This window comes from Scomber japonicus, chromosome 1, assembly GCF_027409825.1.
Source record: "Scomber japonicus isolate fScoJap1 chromosome 1, fScoJap1.pri, whole genome shotgun sequence".
NCBI classification, from domain to species: Eukaryota; Metazoa; Chordata; class Actinopteri; order Scombriformes; family Scombridae; genus Scomber; species Scomber japonicus.
In genome coordinates this window covers 28,613,734-28,628,537 of record NC_070578.1, presented here as the reverse complement: position 1 = coordinate 28,628,537, position 14,804 = coordinate 28,613,734, and the positions used below count along the sequence as shown (strand labels likewise).

Genomic DNA, 14,804 nt, shown 5'->3' with positions numbered 1-14,804 from the left:
CTCAATGTACACAATCTGACTCAATGTGTCAACTGACATTATTTATAATTTTACAGGACATCTTGTTACATAATGTCCTTAACTGGAAAACAACTGTACATAAAAAAATGAACCATTCACCAATTTAATGTGATTAATTTTAGATGATGTTGAAGGTGACGCAGAGGAGCACTGAGTTGGTTATGAAGGAGTCCTCAGCTGTTAGATATTAACTGATTAGGCGCTGATACAAGAAGAAATAATGGGGATTGTGACTTTAATATGTGAGGCTATTAATCTGCTATCACATGTCATCTGTAGGGACTTGGCCTCAGCGGAGTAATCTGCTGGGTAACACACACACACACACACACACACACACACACACACACACACACACACACACACACACACACACACACACACACACACACAGACACAATAGTGCTAGGGAGTCTCCTGTAAGTCACACAATCGGTTAATTGTAATTTCTTGCTACTGTAATTATTCAACTGTGTGGTGATAATTACTAGATCATAGAATGGGAGCAGAATCTGTCAGGATACTATAATTATTTTACACATGTTGTAGCTGCAGTATTAGTCCTGTATAATGTTAGACAAACAACCTTTTTAAATTTTTTTTTTTTTTTTTAGCCAAGCTGGCAGTCTGTCGGTTAGTTGGTAATTTATTCATTCAGTCCTCCACTTAGGTCCAGACTGAAATATCTCCACCACTAGTACATGTATTGCCTTGAAATTATGTACAGACATTTATGGCCCCCAGATGATGTACGCTGATGTCTTTGGTGATCCTCTGATTTTTCCTTTAGAGCCACCATGAGGTTGATATTTGGGGTTTTTACTGAAATGTCTCCACAAGTTAGGGATAGATTGCAATTTTGGTGCAGACATTTGTGATGTTCAGAGGATGAATCCTAATGTTTTTGGTGATTCTGTTTTTTCTTTTCTTTAGCACCACCATGAAGTGTACATTTGTGGTTTTGGGTGAAATTTCTCAGCAACTATAAGATTGATTGATGTGGAATCTGGTACAGACATTCATGTCCCACTCAGGATGATTCATAATCACTTACGTAATCCCTTAATATTCCATCTAGCACCATCATCAGGTAAAAATTTAATACCAACACCTTGGTTTATGCAAAACTAATGACATCCCCATCAGCCTCAGCTGTTCTTTGTGGTTACTGTTAATATGTTAAACTAAGATGGTGACCCTGTTAAACATTAGCTATAAACACCAGTATGTTAGCAATGCCAATTATGAGCCTGTAAGCAAGCCAATGTTAGCATTAAGATGGCATGGCTGCATAGACTCTTGTTACCATAAATTTCAGCCATTTCTTCCAGTCTGTCCTTTTTATCCTCTCGTATCCTCACCTCATCTTACCTCTTTCTTCCTCTCTCTTCCTCTCACTTTCTCCTCTCCTCTCCTCTCCTTTCCTCTCCTCTCCTTTCTGTAACAGCTGTGGTTGCCTACAGCATTTAGCTAATGCATCTCTCGCCTGTCATGCAGAGGTACATTAATGCGCTCATCAAGCAGGACACAGTACATACAACATGCACGCAAAGCCTACACACAGTGCATACTTGTACTATCACACTTACAGTGTCACTTTCTACTGCACCCTTAGTGTGGGGCAGATATGAAAATTAATTGGGCCTCCAGAGGTTCCTAAAAATGGAGTGCCAGTTTGTAGTCATGAGGAGTCCATGTGTGTACATTAATGCTTGTGTTTGTGTGTGATGCAGAAGAAAGTGGTAGGCTTTGGTAGGCTCTCTGATACAATCAGTAGTGACAGATATATGGCTAATTAGTGCAGCCTTGGCTCGGCTGTCCTCACCTCTCACCAGCCTGTTGTGAAATTGGATTAATTTACCTCGCCTTAATGCAGCGCATCAACTGCAGAATTCAACCAATAGAAAGTTTCTTTAATGAGCACAGATTTGTTGCTACTTTGGAGAGAAGCCTGTTTAAAATATGGTGTATCATACACAGTGTTCAGATACTTTACTGATGCTGAAAACTGTACAGTATGCTCTCTCACACATGTCTGCACAGTATGGCGAGCATATTGACTAGTTGCTAGTAGTCCAATTAGCTTGGCTCTTCTTCATAGCATGCTAAGGTTCTTACAAAGACAATCTTTTCTAAGGAACTCCTTAAGAGCAGCTCAGTCCTTAAAACAAGCAGCAGACAACCTCTCCTAAGCTTTTTATGACTCCATCTGTTTCCATCTTATGCTGATAGTTTACTAAGTCCATCCAGCAGCTCTTCTGTTGAAAATCATCTCAACTGTCCATGCTCTGCCCCTAAATCCCTAGTTGATACTCATAATCTCTGCTGTCTATATTCTGAAACCCGCTCAAGCACATGGTCACAAGTTTATTGATATAATTGGCTTCCCATCCTATTTTTGTTATCTGCTAATACCAGGCTACAGCAACTGACAAGTATAGTGTTGTGAGGTGCAAGCTCCAGTATGTAAACTTAACTGATGTAGCATGAAGAAACAGAGATATTCAGACTGAAGATCAAGGAGTGGTTACAATATTTTCTTTTAAAGTCCTCATCATAATGTTTTTGTAAAATGAATATAACTTATGTTTAGGTGAGCGACTCTCACTCATCACTTCTCCGTTATTCCACATATTTTTTATTTTCCCTAGTCTGTTTTGCATCTTTCTTTTTAGCTATGTATTCTTGACTACTCTTTGCCAACAGCACCCCTGAGAAGTACAAAAACACCCGCCTGTGAGAGCTGCTGCGTGGGAAATCACTGAGTGAGGGAGTGAGGGATAGAGAGAGACTAACAATGAAAGAGAATGAGTATGTGCGTGTATATTGCTCAATCTACTACTGCTGTTTTTCTGTCCAAAATATTTTAAATAAATCTCAAATGAAATATGATGTGCATTTTATACAGAAAAAGGTTTGAAACTAACTGAAAAATATGTAGAATTACAGAGTGAAAGCTGTCAAAGTTAATTATTAAACACTGAAAAAATAATGTTCTTCATCAGAAATGTGTTATGTGTAGTTTGATCAGATTTGATTTGACATTGGTGCCTCTTTGGCAAAATCAGCAAACAACCTCCAAAAACTGTCACCAGATTCTGACTCAAATTAAGTCTGATTGGTGCACAGAAGTAAATGCAACTGCAGATCCCAATGCAGGTAGACAGACAGAAGAAGAGCTTTGAGTTCGAAGTGTCACTTGTGGTATCTATCTATCTATTAAATCCACCTGCACTGGGAGCTGCAGTGTGTGGACTTTTTTATTGCTTTTACATATTTTGTTATTTGGTCCAGCTCCTGCTTTGTTACTCATCTACCACAAACGTTTTAGCACAGAAGTAAATTACATTGCCCTTTTCTAACTGAGATCAGTCTGCTTCAAACCAGCGAGTGGAGGCCGGTCTAAACACAAATAACTCAAACGGTTACAACAAACAACGTAAGTTGATGTAAGATCCCAATGAGCAAAATATTACAGGGTCTTTAAAAACAACATGCTATGTTGCTTTAGGTTGAGTTGTGATTGACTCATCATACTGCTGCAATGCAACACACACAAAAAAAAGATGGGCAAGTGCCGAGTCTGTAAAAACTCAAATGAAAGTCATTTGATGCTTTGACTTGTGGTCTGTCATGTGTTTCAAATACGCTTACAGTTAAACTGTTTCCACTAACATCTGCTTTCTTTGTTTAAACTGCCGGAACATAATAGTCAAATGTAAGCCACACATTAGGTTTGATAGACACCTACTTCATTACAGTAAACATTATTTCATCCTGACTAACCAGTGGATGTTTTCTCTGGGTTCAGGATAGAGGAGATGCCTTATGGTTATGGTGAGGAGGATATTATGATCCTGTAAAAGGACAAAATAAACAATCCCAGAATAAAATGAAAGAATCTACCATATCTTGATGCAAATGCTTAGTAACTCTGCTAAAGTAACAAGAACCAGCAACTTCTATATTGACAGCTTTCGTACATGTTACTCAGAACTAGGCATGCTGACTTCAGATACTACTGAGGTCTATTTTTACTTTATACAACAAGCAGAGAGTTACTCAACAGTGCTTGTGGAATTACAGCTCTGTACATTGTGCTACATGCTGGAGTCACTAGATTACAGAGATGTCCACTCATGGCACTGACACACACACACAAACACACACACACACACATTGACCCAGAGAGATCGCTGAGTATGTGCTTTTTTTTCTTTCTTTTTTTTGGTCCCGAGCCATCTGTCAAAGATTTTGGGGGAATGGTGATGATGATGGGGTCTCTAGACAGAGATGACAGCAGTTCAGGACTATTCAGTTTAGCATGTCACCAGAGGATGACACACAAACGTGCACACACACACACATCAAAAAGACATTTATGCATGGACAGACATACTGGATACACACACAGACATACTTAACACAAAACGCACAGGAGCAACACACTCTGAACTACAGTATCAAGTTTTACTAGAAAACAGAACTGCAGTGCTACATGATTGTCATCGTCTATTTTATCTGTACCTAACCAAACCTAATTCTGCAAGTCCATTTGTCATCACTGCCTCAATATGATGAGCACATTGTATGCTATCACTTAAATAGTCATGTTTTTCAGTGTTCTGTATTAAGTTCCTCTGAAAGTCCCTGTCATCCATAATACTGTAACAATTCACACTATTTGAATTTGCACCAGGCACTACTTTATGCTGACAGTAAAAGAGTTATAGCTTGTTGAATCAATTGTCTCTGCAGAAAGTTACACATGCTGCGTTTTAGTCAAACATGGTTTAAAATCAAGATGATACTGAAAGGCATGTTATCTGAACAAACGAGTTTAAAGACATCTCTGTATTCAAATATACAAATATATCTTAATCTTATGACATCAGAGTGTTTGCAAATTTGAGGAAACATTTCTCTCTTCCACAACCTTTATTGTAGTTGCCTATCTTTGACCATGTAGGCTTTCTGCCTTTTTATATTAGCAGTCCAATCTCTCAACTTTTTTCTCTTCAGGAAAAAAAAAAGTTATAAATATGCACCCCATGTATAGTCCTACATTTTAGGCTGATGCCATCATTTTTGTCACAAGGTTTTGTTTTACGAGATGTTTTACATTCCAGTGTATTGACCACACACCTTACCATTGAAAGAAAGCAACCATTTGTTCAAAATATATTTGACAGAGGTGCTGTTTAGTTTCTGCTCTATAGTACCAATATTGTCTCTATGATGATATGAGCCAAATAATCAGTTTGGGGTAGTTTGTTTATTTTTGTCATAACTGCACAACCGTAGAACTACAACAACATGAAAAAGCCAGAGGCCAGCTTGCACAGATGAGGAATCGTCTTCATGCCAGCCATCCATCCAGCCAAGCGCTCTGAAGTACAGACCAAGAAGTTCTGCATGCATGTTTTATTGCAAGCTGCAACAGCAGCACAGACAGGGGCACTTAAAGTGGAATTTCAAATGATAACATGAGAGACAGAAAGAAGAGGCTCACAGAGTTCAGCGGGTGGTGGTGGTGTGTGAAATGCCCCTGTGTGTGTCTATGTGTGTGCATGCATTTTCAAGTGTGTTCATACTTGTGTGAGGCTGTGTGTGAGTGTTCACCTGCTGGAATGAGAAGGCTGATCTGAAAGCATGTCAACTCTGTCTGTCTGTGTGTCTGTGTCTGTGTGTGTGTGTGTGTGTGTGTGTGTGTGTTCCTGTATATGAGGCAGTGGAATTGCTTTAGCCAAAATTAGCATAGAGGTAATTGGGCCATGAAAACAGAAAATGTGCAGTGACGATTTTTACTCTCCATAAGAGACTCTGAGGAGCTGAATAAAATAAACTGTGTGTGTAAGTCAAGCAGGGCTGCAGCTGGGCGATGTTACTCTGTTGTCTTGTGTAAATATAATAATAGTGTGTGACAGTAAGTTTACATCACTATGCACGCAATGCCATAACATCCCTCTCTCATGACCATCCCACGTCATGCCCACATGTCTCTGTGGTAGCCTAAATGGACATATGCTGTCCATATGCTTTCATTTAGTCGTGCTGTTTGTGTGTATATCTTCTTCTTCTTCTTCTTGCTGTCATACACAAACATAACCACAACAGAACGATACATGATATAGGAGAAAGAAAGACAAAAATAGGACATTCCCCCAAAACTATTCTTCTTGGTTAAATTTAAAATAATCTCAGTTGAAGCCTTGCCTTCCCTGAGTCTCTCCACTACTTCCCTCACCCTGTTTATTTTGACCTGAAGGCTTCACACTGCAGATGGAAGTGTCAGGCTTGTATCTTGGTTGTAAGATTTCCCTTTGTACACAAATTAGGCTCATATGCTGTGTTAATGTAATAATTTAATAAATCAAATGAGCACATTCAGAGTCATCAGAGGATGAGCCATTTTCACTTGGATACTCCTGTGTGTGTATCAAGCATTTAAGAAAGTGGCCCATGCATTTCAATTAAAGCTGCTCACCCAGTGCACACACAGATTAGTGTTTTCCTGTGGCTCTGATTGGCTGACTGCCCACATGAATGAATGGTCTTTTTTAAGAGTAGACTTAGCGTACTGGTTCTGATTATAAAAGCTGGGAGAGATATTCTTGAATTAGTGTGATCTCAGGAAGTTTTCATAGTCTTTTATGGATTTATACTTGACGCAAGAAGTGAATAGTCCTGCTGTAGATTTTTAGAGGTTTTGGTTGTTGTATTTGCTAGATGAGTGTTACAGAAAAGGAGAAGATAATTGAGCCATTTTTCAACTTGCTTCATGTTGTATTCACTCTGAATAATCTCTGCCGGCATCATAAACTCATAGAGCAAAAACCAAGAGGCAACTATCACAACTTGAAGCTGAAGCCAATGTAGACATATCTTAAAGTGCAATGCCACCAACTGCCGCTAGATGCTGGCTCCAAAAAAGTAAATGGTGGCTCTAATTGACTCCCACTCAAAAAGTGTCATTATTTAAAAAAAATAGTTATACATAATTACGTTCAGGCCCTCTCATAAGTGTACTGATGTTCATTTTAGAAATTATTGCTCTGTTAATAAGATTTGAAGACTTAGTAGTACTACTAAAGTAGTTTCGATGTCTACTTTGTGAGTGTTGATTGACAGCTGTTATTGACAGTTGGCTCAATGGCTCTGGGATGCACACTGAGTCAGACTATTGTCGCAATATTTCTGTAAGATTAATGTCACTTCATAATGATACCTGCCCTGTTGGCACAATTTAGCTAAAGGGTTAGCTGCAATCCAAGGTAGCAGGGCTACCATAATGTAAACCTATTGGGGCCACTGGTGGAGCATTAGTTTGTTTTATACACATATAAATATATTCTGGTTAATCTCTTCTACTGCCATCTTTATATATATTGTGGACCAACAAAAATTAAGATAAGGGATGCCATGTCCATCCCTTTTCCTCTCCTCTCCTCTCCTCTCCTCTCCTCTCCTCTCCTCTCCTCTCCTCTCCTCTCCTCTCAGGCTTGTAAGTGTCTGGGTGGAAATCAAAGTGCATTAAACATTAAATATGCTGTCAAGAGGCAGAAGTCTCTCCATGCTGATGATGATGGGGAAACTAGGGCAGTGAGGGACGAAGTATAGATGGAGAGGAGGAGGAGGAGGAGGAGAATGGACACAGATATGCAAAGACAGAGGGAAAGACAGAGGGGCATTGAAGAAGGCGTGAAGAAAGACACAAGAGCACATAAATCCTCTCACATTTCGGATTCTGAAAACATCTGAAATTATCTTCATAGTGTGAGGTGTGTGTGTGTCAGTGGCTAGGTGTGAGACAGACAAGATGTGCATGGACAGAGCGCATCCTAACCTGCCTTGTGTGGTTGAAATCAGATCCCTCAACAACACACAGAAACACACAGAACAGATCAAGGCTGCTGGCCAGTAGCACAATATGAAGTTGGTAAATATGACTCTCTTTCTTCTTTTACAGTAGGGCAGTTTCTGTGTGTGTTTGCAAGTGAGAGACAGAATAAAATCCATTTACCTTCAGACCACTGAGGCTCACACACTGTACTGTTAGCTCTCTGTCTCTCTAGCCTTCTCTAATCTAATTATGTCCATAAGAAACACTTTCAACTACATAATGTGCGCCTCAGAGTTGCTAGCTGTACCGCAAAAAGCAAGTAAAAAGGTATTACCAATGAGAGAGAGAGAGAGAGAGATAGAGAGAGAGAGAGAGAGAGAGAGAGAGAGAGAGAGAGAGAGAGAGAGAGAGAGAGAGAGAGAGAGAGAGAGAGAGAGAGTTGTAAGGTTGAAGAAGCCATCCCTCTCTCTAATTTTACGATGCAGACCAGCGAGATAGACCAGTACCCTGCTACCACAGGACCTACTCTCAAATTCAGTGTCAAATTTGCTTTAATGGCATACCAGGAACAAACTAGTTGCCAGAGCAGTCCAATATATTTGCTTCAGACCAACATTTTAAAATCCCTTCCACCTTAAGTGTTTGGTCAGTGCCTCAGCACCTTTTCACCCTACAGTGAGTATGGGAGTAGTTTTATTACAAGGTAATTACTCATAGCCAAAAATTGTGTAACATATTTTGAGCATCTGACATGAAACTATGTGTTTAGCTCCTCTTTAATCAGTTCAATTGTATTAGTCTTATAGATTATTGATATTTCCACACTTTTTGCCAATTAAATGGTAAATAACAGAGCTGTCAGGAATTTAGTGGCTATCTGTATGGTATTATTTATTCACAGCGTTAGCTCAGCTCAGAATAAACAACGGAAGTAGGTGGAAAAATCTCTATCAAAGGTGGCTTCCAGAATGCCAAAACTGTCATAAATACATACTGTATCTTCCCTGTAGTTTAATGAGCAGATAGCTTCTTGGAACTGACCAACATTAGCTGATTCCAGTCACTGCAGCATCTCCCAAGTCCTGTCCTCATGAAAATGTTTACTAATGTCTGTGCAGTTGGTATATTGGCTGTTTGGTCAAATTAATTGGAAAAAACTGTTTAGTGGTTAAATTTGCTTTGCTAATGTGAGGCCAAAATATGCTTCAGGTTTCATCTGAATATCTAACAGGCTTTTTGAAACCGCTTGGAGGATGGACATGAGATGTATTTCAAGGTTTCAAGGTGTATTTTTCATTTACATGTTTGCACCTGAAATTAAATTTGTACTCAAGTCCAGCAGCTTACAGTACAATGAGTAAGTCTAAAAAATAACCTATAATAAATAAATCACACTCAGGCTAAAAAATATATATAAAACAACAATAATATGTATCATAAATAACCAAGTGCAGTAGATTAAAAACAGAACAGTAAAACAGAGCAGCATGTTGTATTAAGTATATAAGGCAAGGCAGGAGGAGGATGAAAGTGCATTCAGTGCATTCAGTGATGTATGGAGTTTACTGCACAGAGCTACAAGAGCTGGTTCATATTTCTCTGTGGGCACTGTTGTCTATTTCAACTCATGTTTTTGTTGAACATTATTGTATGTCTTTGCACAATATTTTTTAAAACCCAGCACTCAATTAGAATATATTTTTTACTTATGGTTTATTGTAAAATTGTATTTATATGATTTATGATAATCTGTTTTGGGTGGTACATACAGATCCCTTGTATGTGCAAACCTACTGGATAATAAACCTGGTTCTGGTTCATGTATGTATTTTGAACATGGTTGCCATTTTACTGTATCTATTAATATGAAGCAGGGCAAATCAAGAAAAAAGAAAATTCATGATCACACTTAGTGCTAGTTCTTTGAATCCTTCTTGGTGAGACAGGTCTTAATAACAAACCCAATGGTCTTTATTCTCAAACCTCATTCAATAGTAACATCTCAACCTTTGTTGCTGATCAATCACCCTGAGGAGAATCATAACATTTAGGCATTTTCTATCAGTGGCTAATATGACCATGAGCTCTAAGATGTCTGGGATCAGCTACTTATGCTTTCAGTTGTGTTTAGTGTTATGCTTTAGGGTGGTATCCATATCTGTGTTTATGTAATTCCATATCAAAAAAATACAACATACCAAGTATTCAATATTCATCAGAAATAGTCAAGCAGGAAATAGTGGAATAACAGAGCACAGTGCATTAAAGATTAAGTCATCAAACAAGCTGAAAATATATATTGTGGACTTTTTGGCAGAGCGCAGGTTGATTTATGACTGAACTGCCATAAAGTTCGGACATTTAATAGAGACTTTTTTTTAAAAATGGTCCAATCAAATTGAAGCAGCAGAGGGAGAAATATCCAGACTTCTAGTCTTGAAGGATCTGTGGAAGCTCAAGCTCCAAAAATACTGGATCCTTCACTTCCCATGATGCAACTACATAGCTTCTTTTAATCATGAAACCCTTCCTGACTGGTATATGCCTTTGTCTTTCAAACTATATTACCCCAGTTTGCAACAAAGTTGGAGTCTCTGGCTCAATCTTAGATAACCTCAGATTTTGTCAGACTTTAAAAAGCTCCCAAAATAGTGAAGGAAGACATTACAACTGTTTTTTGGGACTGATTAACATGCTTCAAGATGAGTAGACCAATTTCCATGTGTATCAATGCGTCCCACTAAAGTCTAATGGAGAGACACTACTGACTGCTAATGCTAAGAGATTGCTACCAGTGCAGACTGTTCAACAAGTTTTGGGAAATGTCCAACCCAACACATTGAATGTGGAAGTTACTGTCTGAACACCATCTGAACATTGCCTACTGCCATGTCCAGGGTCAATCCAAGTTAGCACCATATTGACTGCCTTGAATCTTGATACACTCCATAGTGAAGTGAGGAAGCTGTTGTCACTGACTTTGAATCTCTCTCCCTGTACACAGATATTCAGTTCCTTGGGGTTATTGCCGCCATTTAAGAGCAAGAGGAAAGATAATAGCTCTTTTGAAAGCTGAATAAAAATAACAAAACTTTGGTGGGCATCCAAGTACAAGTACTGACCTACAGATGACTCAAAGTCTCCCTGCAACTCAATTGAAGTCTCAGACACACAAGCAGAAGAGTATTTTCCCATTGTGTGCGTATGCATTCTTCTTTTATCTCCACAATGTGTTTAGAAAAATATCTAATGACCAAAATAGAGATGAATTACACATCCAAGTCTGGAGCAGTGATTCCCAACCTTTTTTTCCTGAGACCTCTGAAAGGAAGGCTGCCAATATAGTATGTTATTGTTATTGACATCAAAGCCAAGGAAAAAACTAAAACTGCTTTGAGTCCAACAACAATGCACTAGTTTCCTATCCTGTCCATGGCACTCAAGCCCAAACTAATTTATTCCTAGTGACTATGTCAATCTTTAAAAACGAGTTACAAAAGGGTAAGTGATTTCCTAAAACAGCTGGGCACAGTGGTTTTTAACAAGCACTACTCAAACTGGAGTTCATGGTGCATTTAAGGACGTTTTATAGCTGCGGATTAACACACATTTGGTACACTGGTGAGTATTTTGGGGAACAGGATGATGTACTGTATATAGTCTGTTAACAAGTTGTTTTTTAATCAGTTTCAGGTTAACAATGGAAGCATATAGTTACAAGGAATAAGATCTATTTGGCTTGTTTTGGGCTTTTCCATGAAACTTGGTGGCACTAAAGAAAATGATATCACCATCATAATATCTTAGTGTTTAATATAAGGCAGTGTTTTCTTATGATCCCCTTTCATAGGTTTAATATCTATCAGTTGTGCAGTTAAATTGAAGAGTATGTTTTTTTTATTGTAACACATCTCATAGCCTTGAAAGAGTAAAACTAAAGCATTTCCCAACAAATAAATAGAAATTAGAGAAAAGTCTGAAAAATAGACAAAATTTTATGTATCAAGTCTTGTTATTAATTATATAGACAATATCACAATTTTGACTCAGCGGGCTTTACAACATCCCCTATCAATTCATTCAAACAAGGAAAAAAGCCCTTCAAAAAAAGTTTAACCTGGAAAAACTGTACCAGAATCTAGTTAAAGGTGGTCTGGGCCCATTATGGTCTAGAGTAAAGTGCTCACTTAAAAATGCAGACAGCAAAGAGCCTTAATTGATTGCATGAGTTCACTTTTGACATTTGTGGTTTTGTGTTGGTTTTCACAAATGTCTGACAGTGCTCCGTCGAGGAAATACTAGTGGTACTTATTTCTTGACTGGCTTCACTGTAGAAGCACAATCCAGTCAACAAATCAATATTTCAGGGTTTTCTGAGCACAACAGGTGTTAGTTTGGCTTTGCTTGCAGGTTTAAGGAGTTTAGTGTGTGTGATCCTATCTAAGCTACTGTACAGCAGAAATGTAAATGTCTGTCCCTTTCTGTTGGATAAAATATGCAGCCACTGAGCAACAAGCGGAGGCCAACAATCTTTCTCATACAATTGAATTCCAAGAGGACACTATAGGCTTGGCTATCATAGCCTTAATCATCCAGATCCACAGCAAACAAGTGTAAACAGAGGCATTACAGTTTTATGTAATAAAGACATGGTCGCTGACACATATGCTTTGGTGTGTGTGTATGCCTGGTTGGGGGTTGGGGGTTGATGATCTAAAGAGGAAGTTCATGAGCCTACAGTCTCTTTAGGCCCCAAAATGCTCTTTGATTGTCCCAGATTATGATAACCTACAGCAGTGATGGATCCCACAGCACAGAACTGAAATAAAACCACTGAATGGATGTCCAACATCAAAAGCCTCACTGAAGAGACTGCAGAGGACATAAATTATATGTAGCTGCTGTACGGAGCGCGCTGTTACTCTTCCATTGATGCCAATCAGGTTTTTTTTCTTTTCTTTTCTTTTTTTTCATATGATCCGTCCACAGCCGCGTACACTGCAATTACAGCGATTGGCTCCCTGAATATCTAGTCACGATCAGTTCATATTCACCCTGCAACATGGACATCTGGATTCATTATTGATGCTGTGTTGGTGCCGCTGCATGTGGAAAGGGTGGGTTTGGCGCACGGGGAGTCGCCTGTGAAAACCCCAACACACACATACACACACACAAACGCATGCACATATAGGCTACACACACACACACACACACACAGACCTCAAAACCCTTACAGCTTTCATATTCTCGACTCTGAACTTCATGTACATCCTTGAATGAACAAGGCAGCCTTTTGTGGCCCCGAAAACGCCGCCGAACATGCTTCAGGTGTGCGCTACCCGCAGTAACGAGACTGCGATGCTGAGCCAATGCAGCGGCAACACACGCCCCTCCGCTCCGAACACACACCGACCCCCCCCCCCCCCCCCCCCCCCCCCCCCATCATCACCACCTCGTCGACGGACGGACACATCTGAGTCTGGACCGCCAAATGTAAGAGCAGTCAACACACCCTGCGCTGTGAAAATGCTTCACGGCGGTACTTGGATGGCCAGATGTGGAAAAGCAGCCGTGTGACACATTTCATTTTTTTTGGGGGGGGGGGGGGGGGGGGGTGCGAGCGCGTCCGCGTCTACGGCGTGTGTGCGTGCAGGGTAAAAATAATTTTGGAGGTGGGCGCCCTTCGAAGCATGAGCGCACACATGTAAGATATGAATGAATAAAATCACATTTTGCTCAGGTGTACATCATAAGGTGATTTTTTTTTCAGGGGAGATGAGGGGTAGGTGAGGTGGGTATACACTTGTGGTGGTCTACTTACGCACTGCCTCCTTTTTAGGGTCTAGGGCACTGGCAGTCTGCTGTATCTGGCCTATTTTGTTCTGGAGGACCCAGACCCGCTGGTTGGTGTTAATGATGTCGTTTTCCAGCTCCTGAAATAAGGAGCAGGCGTGCCGGGCCAGGTCGGACAGCTGTCGCAAGGTCCGGGACAGAACCACGTTACTGATGGCACACAGGTCCTCGAAAAGCAGACCTTCATCGTTGGGGATCTGGTGCCTGCAAAGAAGCTGCGGCTCCACAATCCTTTTGGCGAACGGCATTTTGCACGCCAGAAATAAGAGTTGTAAGCCACGAGTAAATTCCCACTGCCTAGAAAAACGGGAAAGAGGGAAACAGACAACATCCAAATATATAAATCCACGAGAAACCCGATAAGGTTCAGGCCGACCGCGCGTTATCCCCGGGCGTCAATCCAAAGTTCCCAGATTCTCCTTGAGATCCTCCATCCTGCTGCTGGTTTCTGGGGATCACTCACACTCCCTCTCACACACGCACACACATGCACACACATGCAGGACACAGCTAAGCCCAGGTCAGTGGTGTGAGGATGCGTGTTGAGTCTGCGATCATGGGTTGCCTCCGTGCAGGGTCAAATCAGCCTGAACCAAGAGGAAGCACCACTCAACATTTTCACAATAAAAACCACGGTCATAGAGGCTATAATTTAAACTAATGTTGTAAGACAAACATACAATGGAAACACACCCACACGAAACAAACATAAAGGATATATGTCGAACCCAAATCATTTTTCACATAAATCAGTCTGTCTCCAGTACGCAGCCTGCACACCTTAAGCTCTTATTGTTTTATGTCTATGCTTGCTTTTCCGGTCTTACTTTGGTTATTTCTGCGGCTTTTGACGCAGCCTGGCTCTGTGGCCTGAGCGGTGTGCAGGCTGAGAGGATGAGAGAGGAGACTGAAGCAAAACACGGAGCTGTGGATGTATGTCGACAGGGAATGGTCATGAAAGTAAACCTGTAGCCACAAAATCTTTCATCGTGTCAAGACGTCCCTACAGATTCACCACATAATAAACATTTCTTCAGATTTTCATTATTTAACCCTGATGAAAGTGTTGAGGTACTCTATGTAT

The 14,804-nt window shown here is 40.2% G+C and overlaps 1 protein-coding gene across 1 annotated transcript in view; it reads right to left on the bottom strand.

Annotated features, from left to right (window-relative positions):
• Nucleotides 1-13,968, bottom strand: part of nhsb (Nance-Horan syndrome b (congenital cataracts and dental anomalies)) — a 48,774-nt gene extending 34,806 nt beyond the window's left edge. The window contains exon 1 of the mRNA XM_053320963.1: nucleotides 13,689-13,968. Within this exon, the coding sequence (XP_053176938.1) occupies nucleotides 13,689-13,968 (280 nt within the window). The remainder of the gene's footprint in view (nucleotides 1-13,688) is intronic.
• Nucleotides 13,969-14,804: the final 836 nt, after the last annotated feature.